This window comes from Anguilla anguilla, chromosome 5 (genome assembly GCF_013347855.1).
Source record: "Anguilla anguilla isolate fAngAng1 chromosome 5, fAngAng1.pri, whole genome shotgun sequence".
Taxonomy (NCBI): domain Eukaryota; kingdom Metazoa; phylum Chordata; class Actinopteri; order Anguilliformes; family Anguillidae; genus Anguilla; species Anguilla anguilla.
The window spans coordinates 60727819-60742569 of record NC_049205.1 but is presented as its reverse complement, the minus strand read 5'-3'; the positions used below and the strand labels follow the sequence as shown (position 1 = coordinate 60742569).

General features: G+C 49.3%; 1 protein-coding gene across 11 annotated transcripts in view; it reads right to left on the bottom strand.

The window, feature by feature from the left end:
- Positions 1-13213, bottom strand: part of LOC118228077 (rap guanine nucleotide exchange factor 2-like) — a 111253-nt gene extending 98040 nt beyond the window's left edge. For 8 of the 11 annotated variants that reach the window (XM_035419307.1, XM_035419314.1, XM_035419315.1 and 5 more), the window contains exon 1: positions 12469-12537. In XM_035419307.1, coding sequence (XP_035275198.1) covers positions 12469-12537 — 69 coding nt within the window. Of the gene's footprint in view, positions 1-12468 lie in introns of all 11 variants that reach the window. The other 3 variants (XM_035419308.1, XM_035419310.1, XM_035419318.1) reach the window with 1 other exon arrangement.
- Between the last annotated feature and the right edge of the window lie 1538 nt (positions 13214-14751).

The window sequence follows — 14751 nt, the reverse complement described above, 5'->3', positions numbered from 1 at the left end:
TGATCACACACACACGCCAGGTATCAATGAGAATGTGATCCACACACACAACACAGGTATATGTGAATGTGATCTCACACACACACACACACACAGGTATAAATGTGAATGTGATCTCACACACACACACGCACACACACAGGTATAAATGTGAATGTGATCTCACACACACACACGCACACACACAGGTATAAATGTGAATGATCACACACACACACACACACACACAGGTATAAATGTGAATGTGATCACACACACACACGCGCAGGTATAAATGAGAATGTGATCACACACACACACACAGGTATAAATGTGAATGTGATCACACACACACACGCGCAGGTATAAATGAGAATGTGATCACACACACACACACACACACACAGGTATAAATGTGAATGTGATCACACACACACACACGCACACACACAGGTATAAATGTGAATGTGATCACACACACACACACACGCAGGTATAAATGTGAATATGAACACACACACACACACAGGTATAAATGTGATCACACACACACACACGCAGGTATAAATGTGAATGTGATCACACGCATCATGCACTACTCCAGGGGTGCACAACTGCGGTCCTGGAGGGCCGGTCTGTGTGCTGGTTTTTGTTCCATCCAGTTGCCTCAGCTTTAGTTATCTGACAGCTCTATAACCTACACTTGTTCACTCGTGTCCTTGAGCACAGTGAAATCTTTAGGATGCACTTGCAGTCTGCGGTTGTCGTTGGTGCTTACACAAATGCCAGCTCAAGGAACGATTCGGCCAATTAACTAATTAAGGGCAGAAGTTGGTGCGAAGTCCTGAAACGGATCGGCCCGTGTTGAGCACCCCTACACTAGACGTACAGCACACTGCAGAGCACACAGGCGGCCATCAAAAGGGAAACAGCAGACTGCAGTGACGTCCGGCCGGAGAGGGAGGGAGAGAGAGAGAGAGAGAGAGGCACGCAAAAGTCTGGCAAAAACCAGGCCAGCCTTCGGCCAACAGGGTCACAGAAACAGGTCAGGTGACCCGGCGGCAGACCTCGCCGCAGATCAAAGCGGCCGTCGTCATGGCGACCGTCGCCTGGCCACGCCACGGGGCCGACGGCCGTTAGGGACAGAGCCCAAGGGGGGGGGGGGGGGGCGTCTCCACAATGAGGTGCATTCCAGCTTCAGAACGCACCCTATTTTTAGCAGCAATTAGCCCCCCCCCCCCCCCCCCCGCCAGGGCCCAGCACTGCCGCGGCCCACAGCTGCCCTACCGCAGCGTGGACCCGGGTTCGAGGAAACGGGAACCCAGCTCTGCCTGCCCGGGGACCACAGTGACTAAACCACACTTTCAGTACGAGAGGATCTGACACCTTCACATTCAACAAACCTGCATCAGGGACACCGTGTAGCTACAGAAAATACCGTTTTCGTCCATCTACATTTTCTCATTCAAAACACCGCTGGACATGGAGGTACTATTACTACTAGCACTGCTACAATTACCACTAATATTAAAAATATAACAATAATTAACTACAGCAACAACAACAATAATAATGAGGCAACAAGACACGTGTGCTTTTTCAGTACGGCCAACTGAAGTGCGGAGAAACTTCCCTCTAACGGGCGCTAATGACCTGGCATTTAGGCGGGAACGCCATTACCAGCAGACTCCCTGGGGCTGTGGGGGGGGGCGGGGGGGGGGGGGGGGTGGGGGGGGCGGCCCAGCACGGGGTGCGGGATCCGCGCGGGGCCTGGGGCCCGGAAGGCCAGCCAGGGGCAGCGCTACAGGGAGATAATGAGGTTTCTGGAACACGGCGCAGCAAATTGGATTGCGATGAGACAGATACGGAAAGAGCGGGAAAAAGGGCGAATGGGGGGAGGGGAGGGGGGCGGGGCGGGGCGGGCGGGGGGGGTTCAGGGGGATGGAGGCGAACGTGACTGCGCGCAGGTCACACGAACCTACAGGCCCAATTACACAGATAGCGTTTCACCTCTAACAGAAACCGGAGACCTCCCAATCCAATTAGCAGAGAGAGCGAGGGAGGCGGAGCCGGGTGGGTAGGAGAGGGAAGGAGAGGGGGCGGAGTCAGCTCGCCGCTCGACGCGCTGTCCGTCACAGCCGAGTTTAACAGGCCTGCAGTCGGTGCGCTGTAACTCCACTCCCGCCAGCCAGCGGTACTCAGACAGCTGGACCGCGGCAGCGGGGGCCAGAGCGCTCCCATTTTTACGGCCGGGGGGGGGGAGAGATCTGAGATTTCTTAATCGCCCTGAGAGCCCGAACGTTTGCTTCAGGAAGCGCGTCGGTCGCGTGCCGGCTGACCGGAGTCTGGCGCTCGGCTGCGGTCTCAGGGCTCGCCAGTCACACGCGAGGCTGTGGTGGGCTGGGGTGTTAAGGACTGAGCGTGTCACAGGAGGAGTGCGGGCGCGAGTGTGTGGGTGTGTGTGTGTGTGTGTGTGTGGGTGTGTGTAACGTGAGACGAGTTCCAGGGAGCGCTCTCTTCCCCCCCCCCGGGTGCAGCAGCGCTCATATTAATTATTGAGCGAGGAGGCGCTGAGAGCTCGGAGACGGGACGTCCCGCTGCGACGGGCTGCCTCTCCGCGGGTTTCGGTGGGACGGCGGGAAAGCACTGACCCGTCTGGGGATCCGGGTTCGAGAGCTTTCTACCCTCCCGTGTGTCACCGCTGGACATATCCGCCACCCAGCATGGGGCTGGATATGTCCAATTCTAGCCCTGATCTGGAACATCCAATTGACTATTTGTAGACGCACTCGTGCACGATCTCAGCTGCCGATTCGGGAGAGTGAAGACATCCGCGGTTCAGACTGGCGACACCGGAATGACCTGGCGCCGCTGGCCTGCTTCTTCTCGCACCGCAGCTCTCTCTGCTAAACTCCGCGTGCGCAGTGTGGAGTCAGAGGAAGACCTTTTCAGACACGTCACAGACAAATGGTAAATGGACTGTATTTATATAGCGCTTTTATCCAAAGCACTTTACAACTGATGCCTCTCATTTGCCAGAGCAGTTGGGGGTTAGGTGCCTTGCTCAAGGACACTTCGACACGCCCAGGGCGGGGTTTGAACCGGCAACCCTCCGACTGCCAGACAATCGGTCTTACCTCCTGAGCTATGTCGCCCCCAAACGCACCCAGGCACAAGCAGCCCACAGGTGCCCGATCGACCAGCGAGGGCCACCCGCGGGCCGTGAAAACGCGGAGCCCAGACCGACCAAACCCTCCTGCACCCCGAGCAGCTCAGCTGTCCTGCGGCGCCACCGGGCCGGCCGGCACCGGCGAGGTCCGGTTCCGGTACAAGGCCACGAGGCTCGTCTATGCACCACCTATGGCTTCAACTGAATGAGCGTTTTTAAAATCACGATTACTCGGTTTATTCTGCTACAGGCTAGGGCCAGGACACTGTGACCCTCTTCAGCAGGGACGCAGGTGTGGGGAAAATAATGCCGGCGCCCCCTGTGGTCAGGCTGAGCAAACGCACCCAGGCACAGGCGTCAGCGGGGGATGGGGTTACAGCACCGCGATCTCGCCGTGCTGGCAGGGAGAGCCCAGCGGCATTGTGGGAAGAAAAAAAAGCCACCGCGGAAAACACCAGCGCACAGGTGAAGAGCTGCAGTCCGCTTAACACAAGCATTTGAGCACCATAGAAGGGACTGCAACAACGATTTTTTTTTGTTTCCTTGTTCGGTTTGTTTTACTTAAAAACTGCTGCCTGTGGCAAAGCGGAGTGAAGGCTAGAGACACGACTGCAGGACTCATCAGCTCCACACGGGGCTTTGTAATCGGGTTTCAGGGTTCTGCCAGGTAGAAAATAAACTTGGGAGATTTACTGCTCAGCGCGGTGGTGTAGGGTCTGTACAGTGAGCTCATTCAGCCCCCCCCCCCCTCCCCCGGGGGGGGGGGGCTGGAGAGCACAGGGAAAGCATGAGGTTCCGCTATGCCCCGCCCCCTCCCATACCCCCTTGCCCCGCCCAGCCCCAACCAGGCCCCACCTCCACCAAAAACACCCCACACACACAGCCACAGGCTAGCCAGATGGTCTGCTCCTACGTTCATTCCACACTCCCTTTTTCTTAACCACAGGGGTCTGTATCACGGAGCAGGATTAGCTGAGTTAGCTGGATAACTGCGCCGAGTAAAACCCGGAACAGCTCTTTTTGTTCCAGTCCATGTTCCAGATGTGAGAGGGTTACAAGTTTAGCTCAGTGCAGCTATCCAGCTAACTCGGTGATCCAGGGGTGTATCTCACAAAGCAGGATTACCACGTCAGCTGGACAACTGCGCTGAGCAAAACCCGGAACAGCTCTTTTTTGCTCCAGTCCATGTTCCTAGACGCGTGCCAGTTCCAGGTTTTGCTCGGTGCAGTTATCCAGCTAGCTCAGTGATCCCGCGTGACGACGCAGGCCCCAGGAGCTAGCGCAGCTTCTCGGCGCAGCAGCCGCATGCAGTGCCCGCGCCTCAGGGCTCTGCAGCGCTCCCATTTTTAGCAACATTTCCTCCTGAAAACTGATGTGTGGAAAAACTGGAAAAATAATCCAGGGGCACACGTGTTTGCCGTGCATTAGTACGCTCCTAAAGATCTCAATTTCGGAGCAGTTTCAAACTGGAAAAAAATATTTGTGTAGAGCCCTTGCATCTTTAATGACATTTCAGAAGACGCATCAAATCAGAATGGCGGGGAGATGGAGGGTACCTGGTTCCTTCCTGCCTCATTTGAAACCCACAGGTGCGTGCGTGCCTGCCCTGTCCCTGTGTCCCCCCCCCACCCCAACCACGCGAAAAGGAAACCACAAAAGGGAACGAAACAGCATCTCCCCAGCCTCCAAAATAACCGCCACAACTTTCTGTTTTACTCCTGAAATACCCCCCCCCCCTCCCCTCCCCTCCCCTCCCGCCCCAGCACAAAGCCCCCACTCCCCCTGACCCCACCCCCCCAGCACTGAGAGCGCCTCTCTTCCCGGCCCATCATTCGCTGGGTTTAACCGCTGAGGCGGACTCATTAGGAGGTCCGACAGACATCAAAGCGACCCTCCACCCGCTCTGCTCCGTCTCCTGCACCCGCTCTGCTCCGTCTCCTCCACCCGCCCTGCTCCGTCACCTCCACCCACTCTGCTCCCTCTCCTCCACCCGCTCTGCTCCCTCTCCTCCACCCGCTCTGCTCTGTCTCCTCCAACCGCTCAGCTACCCCTCCTCCGCCCGCTCTGCTCCCACTCCTCCGCCCGCTCAGCTACCCCTCCTCCACCCGCTCTGCTCCCTCTCCTCCACCTGCTCTGCTCCCTCTCCTCCACCCGCTCAGCTCCCTCTCCTCCACCCTCTCAGCTCCCTCTCCTCCACCCGCTCAGCTCCGTCACCTCCACCCACTCTGCTCCACCCACCCGGACCGGCGCAACGACTGCCGCCAATCCGGTACCAGTCCCTCAAACCCCGCCCCCGCCCCCGCCGCCGCCCCCGGAGAGCGCGTGTTCGCCCCGGGACACCCAAACCTGCGCAGGATCGTCCCATAACTCCCGCCGCACTCCAAGCACAGCAGAACAGCCTGTGACAGGAGGCGTGAGACACTGCAACGATTAAAACGCCCCACGTTTCCCCCGCCAGATTCCATTTCAGGACCCGGGGTCTCAAACCCAAGCAGACATTTTCTGCACGCCCACCGTCGCGCGGAGACGATTTCCACAGGAAGAAATAACGAGGTGGGGGGTGGGGGGGGGGGAATGAAAGAATGAAAAAAAGCTCTTTGAGGACACGCAGCACAGTGACAGCAGCGCGGAGGTCAAACCATTAGCAGGGACGCGTGACAAGGACAGGCAGGACGCCGGCGACTCCCGAGCCAGTCGATGCGCTCCGATCCATGCGCGCTGGTTATTAATAACCGGCCGCCATTTTACAGACTGCAGCGCTACGGCCCGCACGCCACCGCCAGAACTCGCCTACCCCGAGCGGAAACATACCGCCGGAGTTAGCCACAGCCAAGCTTCACCTGCCGTCCCAGGACGCACGCGCCGCGCGCTAACTATAAAAACTACAGACCAGCAAGTGCGCACCTGCACACAACAAAATGGAGAAACAGAGCTTGCTATATAAAACACTGGCAGAAGAGTGTTATTCAGCTCGAAAGGCCGCCAAAAAAAATGTCTCTGCTTTTCTTACTCTATGTGACAAATGAAAAAAGTAACACCAAGATATATACTTTTTTTTTTTGAGTGTGTGATCCAGTTTGAAATGTTAATGCACCCAGAGCAAGCTCCCAGAGAACACAAGCCTGCGAGTAGAACTCTAACACGGTTCATATTCTCCAGCGCAAAATGCTTCTGATAACTACTGAAGGGAAGGAAAACTGTCAATGAGCCACCGAAAGTACACAAACTACTATAGATAGCTTTCTGGTAAGCGGCACACTGGTTAAACCAGACAGCAAGCTAGACTGTTCATATGGGACGGAGTGTGGCACAGTGGGTAAGGAACTGCGCTCGTAACCGAAAGGTCGTAGGTTCGAATCCCGGGTAAGGACACTGCCGTTGTACCCTTGAGCAAGGTACTTAACCTGCGTTGCTTCAGTATATATCCAGCTGTATAAATGGATACAATGTAAAGTGCTATGTAAAAAGTTGTGTAAGTCGCTCTGGATAAGAGCGTCTGCTAAATGCCTATAATGTAATGTAATGTAATGTAATATGCTCAATTTGTGTGTGTGTATGTAGGGCCTATATGTATGTACTGTATGTCTATGCACATGCATATATATATATGTATACACACACACGGTTAACCCAATATGGATGTAAATTCCCTCAAATAAAAGCTTGACAGTCCACACCTGAACTCATATTCACCTTTTCACTTCTAATCCAACCTGCTGGAGTCAACAACAAAAAAAAAAGTGCGTCACTGTTCAAATACTTACAAAGACTGCCCTGTGTAACTATAGGCGAGATTGTAAAATAAACTTCACGCTTTACATTTGAGGCCCAAGTTATTCTGGAAAGGAATTTGATGTAGGGCTCTGGGCCAAAAAAAGCCAAACTATAGAGTTTGCTACCCAAGTGATCGGACTGAGTTGCTAAACGGCTCGTGTGTTATGAACCAGCCAACTATCATACAAGCCTCCACTGGTTTCAGTATCATAACTACAACTCTGTAAAGCAGACCTTTCTGAACACCAAATCTCCTCACTTGTAAAACTACGAGGTTTCCTTTAACCCCTGGAACAAATCGATTATCTCCACCAATGGGGGGGGGGGGGTGTTAGGCGTGTGATGCAGCTCTTCTCCAAAGTGCTCGGGGAGGATGGGGGAGGGGTGAGCGAGATAGAGGAATGTCATCACTGAAGACTCCTAGGACAGCTGTAGGCATGCACCAGGACGCCCCCCCCCCCCCCCCCCCCCCCCCCCCCCCCCCCAAAAAAAAAAAATTGTGCACACTCATCACACCAGCCTTGGGGGCAATTCCACTTCTATAAAACTACTATTTGCGCAAACTGTAATGACACCCTTTGGCCTCCAGGGGTCCGCGAGCTGAGCCCCTTCAGGGCAAGATTTTTCCCTTTTATTAAAAAAAAAAGACTGAATAACAGTTTAACAGGCAGGTTTCTTTTTTCTCGCCCCTTGTTTGGGCCGTAATAATTTAAATAATTTAAATACTCCGACGCCCAAAAGAGAGAGAAAGCCAGGCAGGAGGAAAGGAAAAACAAAGCGAAAACGTCAGTCCATTTTAAGACTTCAATTAAATGAGAGAGGATATGACACAATAGGGACAGGAACACACTGTTTGTGAAATAAACACTCGGTAGTTGTCTGCCCTGGGCCAGGGTTTACGGTAAACATAGCCTACCTCATTTTGTAACTAAAGATATCACTCCGGGTTTCAGGTTCTCTGAAGGGAAAGGTGTGGGCTAGTGTGTTGAGTCCCCTTTGCAAACTCGAACAACTAGGCGTTCAGGAAAATAGGTCATAGGAAACGTTCACCTCAAACACCTTTCTTTTCCTGTTCGAATGGCTTGCGCTAAGAGAGGAAAGACAACATTTCGCACCCTAACCCAAACCCTAACCCCAACTACACAGTTCAGCAGTTAGCACGCGCAAGCCCGTGAGCCTTAACAACGATTTCACGCAACGAACATGAATCCATGTTTCGGGTTTAAGGCAGATTTCCCCTTTCACGTCCTGTTTTTTTTTGGGCCTCGCGGTATTCGCAACCACGCGCCAGCATTAAAACCAACTTCTCCAACGTCGGGGGGAGGGGGAAAAAAAAAAGAACCAACAGCCACCCCCCCCCCAGCCAGGTCTGAATAATACCGAAACTCCTCAGCTGCCCTCGGTTTAGACCAGAAATGCTGCCAGCCTGCCACCACCACCTCCACCCCAACACCAACACATACCGAAAGTACCGCCAATACGGCTAAATACAATCATGGCTGAAGCACTTCAACTATCCGATAAACTTGGGATTGCAGGCAGTGAAGTTAGACTCCATTTCCCAGCATGCCCGTTGAGATCCACTCTCTGCCTTGGTGCAGTCCGTTTCCGTAGCCAGTTAAAAGCCCCTTTTCGCCGGGGCCTGCCAAAGCTCATCAGTGTGTGCGCATACATAATGGAAAAAAACAAGCACTCCGGATCCAAGCACTGTACACCATATGACAGCCGAGTGATCATGGCTGATCGCTAAGCTACAGACCACAGGAAGAGAACTCATGATGCCAACAAACATGCTCATATCAGGGTGTGTGTGTGTGTTTGTGTGTGTGTTTTTCAAAGGCCACCCTCTTTAATTTGAATGGCCGCCCCCTGTGCCATCTCGGTTTGCCCCCCAACATAAAGCATTATCATTGGCTAATAGAACAGTTGGGGATAGTGTGCATCCTCCCCTCCCCCCCTTTTTTTTTACTGAGTCTGTGACCCCCCCCCCGGCAGGGCACGAGGCGCACAGCGGGCCGCGCACGGTCGTCCTTCAGGTGGAATGCGGCAAGGCCAGGCGGAGGGAACAGCTGCTCGGCCGCCGTTCTTCTGCCGCATGCCTGGGCCGTAAAAAACAGCCATCCGACGGCTCCAGCGCTAGTCCCGCTGCACTGAGGGGCAAAAGAGCACCTTTCATAGCCCTCAAAACAGTCCCACACAGCGGCGGGGGTGGGCTGCTTCCACTGAATACGTGCGACTACCTCATCCCTCATCGCACCTTGATGCGGTTACCAGGGGGGTTTCCAATACTGACCACGTCACGTGTCATGAAGCAGGATCGGGAAGCGGTCCCCTCATTTGTATCCCGATTGTACACTCATACAAGGCGGTCATTTTGTAAGGAAGCTTCCAGTAAATGGCATTCTTTACGGGGGGGGGGAAGTGGGAGGGTGTCACGTTATTATTTGTTTTATCTGCCAGGAGCTCGTGTTCCAGAAAGGTTTTTGACATTTTTGGCCCATTATTCAAAGGTTCAAATAAAATGCATATTTTAATCCCGCTCTCTGCTTCACTTCTCTGGGTGATGACAGGGCTTCCCATAAAACATTACTTAGTGCGATTACTGAGCCGGAAGCAAGGCCGTAACTTCACCAGGAAAAGCCTAGATTTACAGACCTTTTCTGAATCTAAACGCAAGCTTCAGGACAGGTAGCGAGCCACCAACGGAAAATCTACAGATGAACTCCGAACGCTATTGTCTCGTTTTGCTAATTCAGACCATGCTCACAATCCGGAGTTACGTCATAAAAAATTCAAGTGTTGCTTCACTGATGTCTGAGCACATCTGAAAGGAAAGGCATTAACTTGTCACAAGACAGGAATTAAGAAAAGAATGGCAAAAGCCACGTTAAAAAAAAATATCCGAAGGCACATTCCACGGAAAATGTTCAAATACCGAGCACAAAATGCTTTGAAAGAAAACTCACACAAATTGTAATTATACACCGCGATGCTCTGATTGGTCAATGCTACGTCATTAAGAGCGAGTTCTCTGTCTCCCCGGACCCGTTGGAGCACGCGCCTGCGATGAGTTTCAGAAGCAAAACATACACTCATCGACTCTGAAGATCCGCCAATCTCTGCAAATTTACCACTTACCACTTCACTGGCCTTAAGTGGGTGGATTTTACATTCTAGTCATGCATCAGAAAACATATGCGGCCGTGAGCATTTTTACCATTTTTATGGCTCATGAATTCATAATAACAGAATGTTCACTCAACTGTTTTGATTAACTGTGTACAAACATTCATGCAAATTGTTTTTGGTTGCCGTCGTTTGCCTTCTAATCTTCTTCTAATCTAAAATTACAAGGACACACCACTGTCAACTGAATTATATCGGCGATCCAAAGAGCTTCGTGCACAGTACAGGAACTGAAACACTGCAGGTTTACAAATAAAAAGTCACGACAGGACAAGAAAGTGCGATTTTTCAATAAACGGCTGAAGTCAAATAAAAAAACAACACTGAATGAAATCACGAACCACGTGTACAACAGACCGAGTCATTATCATCAGATAAATATGATAAATCTAACAGAAACAAAGCAGACATCGCTGTCAAAGACTCTGCTGATAAGAAACGCCTGTTCATTACACTGAGCCAGTCCCCACCGCTCTTTCGTATTAACTGCCCACTACAATTGATCCGTGTTTTTTTCTCGGTGTTTGTTCATTTTTTCGATATTTAGATTGCATAACGCATTGAATCAAGAACCAACGAGAACAAGACGTCTTGTATTCTTCCTGCAAGGCGGTTTCTGCAGTTCCTTCCCTGGCAGTTAAATTAAAAATGCACGGTGGCAGACAGCAAATGTGCCTCCTACCACAGTAATAGGCTTATAGAGACTACATTAGCCTAAAGAGGATTTGAAGAGGTTCACAGACGATTTCCACTAAATTAATATGTTCGAGGCTATTATTGTATTGCTTCACGAAATTATACTTGGTGATTAGAGGACAGTGATTTATCTGCAAATATCTATACTTTTAAAAAATTAATCAGTAATTAATGACAGTGATAATGAAATGGGGGGAGATGAGGCCGCGAAGGCGGCTGCGTTTCTATGAATAGCATCCTATCCCGTCTTGGATTTGGATTAATGGTTCAGCTTGTTTGTGCTAACGCGCTGCATGGGCTACCAACGAGCTGCCAGTCAACCCGAGGAGCCCGCCAATTAAATTATTTCCGTTAAACGTCAGCCTCTAAAGTAGACGACGGTTACTAATCTCATTTCATACGGACCACCGCTGCTTTCTGTGCGGTCAGATTCTCTAAAGTAGCTATTGTCTGTGATTTTCTATCGCGACATTAAACGACAACCACCAGGGCGTGTAGTCCTTTAATCCCATTTCAAAACAAAACGCTACTCCAGAAAAAACCGCTCGGCTAATTTGGTTCACCGATCAATCGCATCTTTTTTTTTTTTTTGTCATAGCTCAGATAACATTATTTTCCACGTAAACTGAGGCATTTAATTCACGTTTCACTTTATAACAACCATTAACCATGTTGTTCTCTTACGTTTTTTAGGATAAATAAAAAGATTTGCATAACCTGCCTCACGTTGACAGAGCAATATGCCAGAGAAACGTAATGTAGCCTATAGCCTATGATCTACGGCAGTCTTGTCAAGTAAAAGCTAATTAGGTATGAAGCACTTTGCCAACCCCAAAGGTTGCCATTTTTACGAGGGCCCATCGTCTGAGCTCATTGATTAAGCCGCTACAAAAATCAAACATGACAGCAATTACTCCACCCCCATAACAACATTATGTATAGCAGCTGCGGAACAATCACGTTAAATTCAAAGGCATTCATATACTTCTAGTTCACAAAACACTGTACAAAATATGGGGAATGGACTACAATCCACTCTTTCATCTTTAAACATTTTTCCTGCATTAAGTAGACTAATTGAAGTGGACAGCTGTCCCTTGGCGTTGTCTATTTTCAAATCAGTGAACACATATCAAGCTGCGACAAAAGTATCATTCAAACAGCCTACGCGATAATATCGGTAGCCCACATTTTGGATTCATTGGCCACACTCAATTACAACTTATGTTACCAAATAATGTTAACGTCAGCTAGACCAACTCAATAAGCAGTGAAATATAGCCTAGTCTATAGCTGCAGAGCTAACAACGGCAGGAACAGCATAGGCTACGTTCAAATCCTTCATCTGCATTATGTGCTTCTTAAAGTAGTTGACCAACGGTAAAGATCCCAAAAAAACTAAGTTACATTATTAAATTTGCTCCTACTAACAGAAATAGCATCAGCTAGCCAGCACCCGGTCTCTGGCTAACGGTGAAGCGAGTTAGTGCTGGTAGTTTTCACTAGCTAGTTAGCTACATAACGGTTAGCTTGCTAGCTAAGCTACACCATGTAAGCGCTGGCTGGGCGCACTACATGTCTTCGTTTCCCCCAAAGAAAGTACTTTCATTTATGCAAATAAAATATCTCTAAAATAAACAATTAAGAAAAATGATGCTTCTGACCTGTTGCGTTCTTTCGGCTGGGTTTTTCATGACCGCCTGTCTGAAACTGTTATCCACGTAAGACGCCATTCTTCTTGAATTAAAACAAATAAAAAGCAAAGCCAAAAAGCACTTTTAAAATCGTAATCAACTGCACTCCTCGACAGAGCGCTGTCGTAGCCAGAAAGCTAACGCTAAGTTAGCTGTCTCTTAAATTCTCGCTGTTCTTTTCTTTTCCTTCGTTATCACACTTCAGAAATCCCACGAAGGTGCGCTATGTTCCCCCCAGGCCAAGCCCAGAGCCACGGGGTATATTTCCTCCAGCTCCCGATCCCAGAGGAATGCTCCGGGATCCACCAAGGTTGTGCCCCTTGTTCCGGCTTTAGTCGCGACAAATATGTTTGTTACGATCTCTTGAGTTTGCCAGGGAGTGAATCAACCAAAGAGTTGAAAGAGTAAAAACTCAATAAATCGTCCCGTTTATCCAGACGCCGGGAAGGCTAGCTGGTTAGCTAGCTAGTCCCTTCTCGTCTGCATTCTCCCTTTGAAACAAATCCGGATTGTCGCTTTATAAAAACAGATAAAACTCAGTCGAGAAACGTTTGCCCATTGAGGCGATCTATGAGCCAGTACATGTAAACGCGCGTATCCACAAAGCAAGGTAATATTCTCTTCTTTTTTTGTTTAGTAAAGATGACGAGGCGAGAGCCAGGTCTTACTGCTTTGTGCCACCATGGTGACTGACGGAGGAAAGCTTGTGGGCGAGTCCATTGACAACAATATAATTCATGAAAGAAATACAATGAAGGGAACAAATCTTTATCGCCACCTACTTTAAGATTGTGGAATGACAGCGCGGAAACGGTCCATTCTGCGCTCCACACTGCCACCCCGCTGGAATTTCAAGAACGGGTGAGGCTGCACTAAATCTGCGGTCGGTTGGTGTTGATCATCCCACCGGGCATTGGTAAGTTATGTTGGTTTGGGGAAAAAATGTGCATTTCGGACGATGTATTAGCTAATGACGTGATTTATACAGTTTCACGTGTTCTGACAGACAATATACCACTGTACATGTATTGTAGCAAAATGTTATCTTCGCGATACTGTTGAATATGTCATTAGGGAGAATATTCATATAGGCAAACATAAATAAATGTTGTATTAAGCGAAAGCCACGGCAAATATGTTGTGAGCATAATTCAGGGACGGTTGATTTTCTGATTTTTATATGCAATACGACGGTGATCGCTGTTCACTATACCAGTTACTAGTGGAAAAACTTCAAAAATGTGACGGGTCACATGATATTGAGAAGTACTATTAATTTTAAATATTAGGGAACTTCTTGAAAAGTACGTCTGCATTTTTTAATGTAGTGCAGACATTAGGTTGAATCAACCCCATGGAATGAAGGAGTACTCATATTATGACTGATTTGCAATAGCTTAGCAATATAGCAATATCTTTTTTTAAAGGCAGTCTGTGGAAGTCAGTCATTTAAAAGTGCTGCACCAGGTCCTGTGGACGCAGGTTGTCTGACCTTGATGTAGGCGTTTGAAGCTCCAGCAGAAAATAGTGTTCGCCAATCAAGACAGAGATATCGAATGCTGTGCGTAACTTCAGCTATTGAATGACATATTAATAGCCTTTTATTTGCCGAGTTTCCAGAACCACCGGTTTCTTCGCCATTCGATACCACTTAATGCAGTTGGTGTTCGTTTGTCTTTCAGTTGTATATTTTTACCTCGACAGAAATGATTGAAGTGGTTACATTTAGACGAGAAGTGGGGAGTTCGTGTTTAACCTTGTAACCACACGTTTCTTTTGGTTGGCCTTTACTTCTGCGTTTACTGTCTCTGTATAAATAAATAAATATTTCCGGTTTAAACTGCACGTGTGTGTGTGTGTGTGTGTGTGTGTGTGTGTGTTGATTCTGCATGGTAGGTTTTCAGATCTGGTTGCTTCATAGTTCAGATGGCCAATAACACCTACTCTACTTATTCGATACCACTTAATGCAGTTGGTGTTCGTTTGTCTTTCAGTTGTATATTTTTACCTCGACAGATATGACTGAAGTGGCTACATTTAGACGAGAAGTGGGGAGTTCGTGTTTAACCTTGTAACCACACGTTTCTTTTGGGTGGCCTTTACTTCTGCGTTTACTGTCTCTGTATAAATACATAAATATGTTTCCGGTTGAAACTGCACGTGTGTGTGTGTTGATTCTGCATGATAGGTTTTCAGATCTGGTTGCTTCATAGTTCAGATGGCCAATAACACCTACTCTACTTAGCGTTTTTA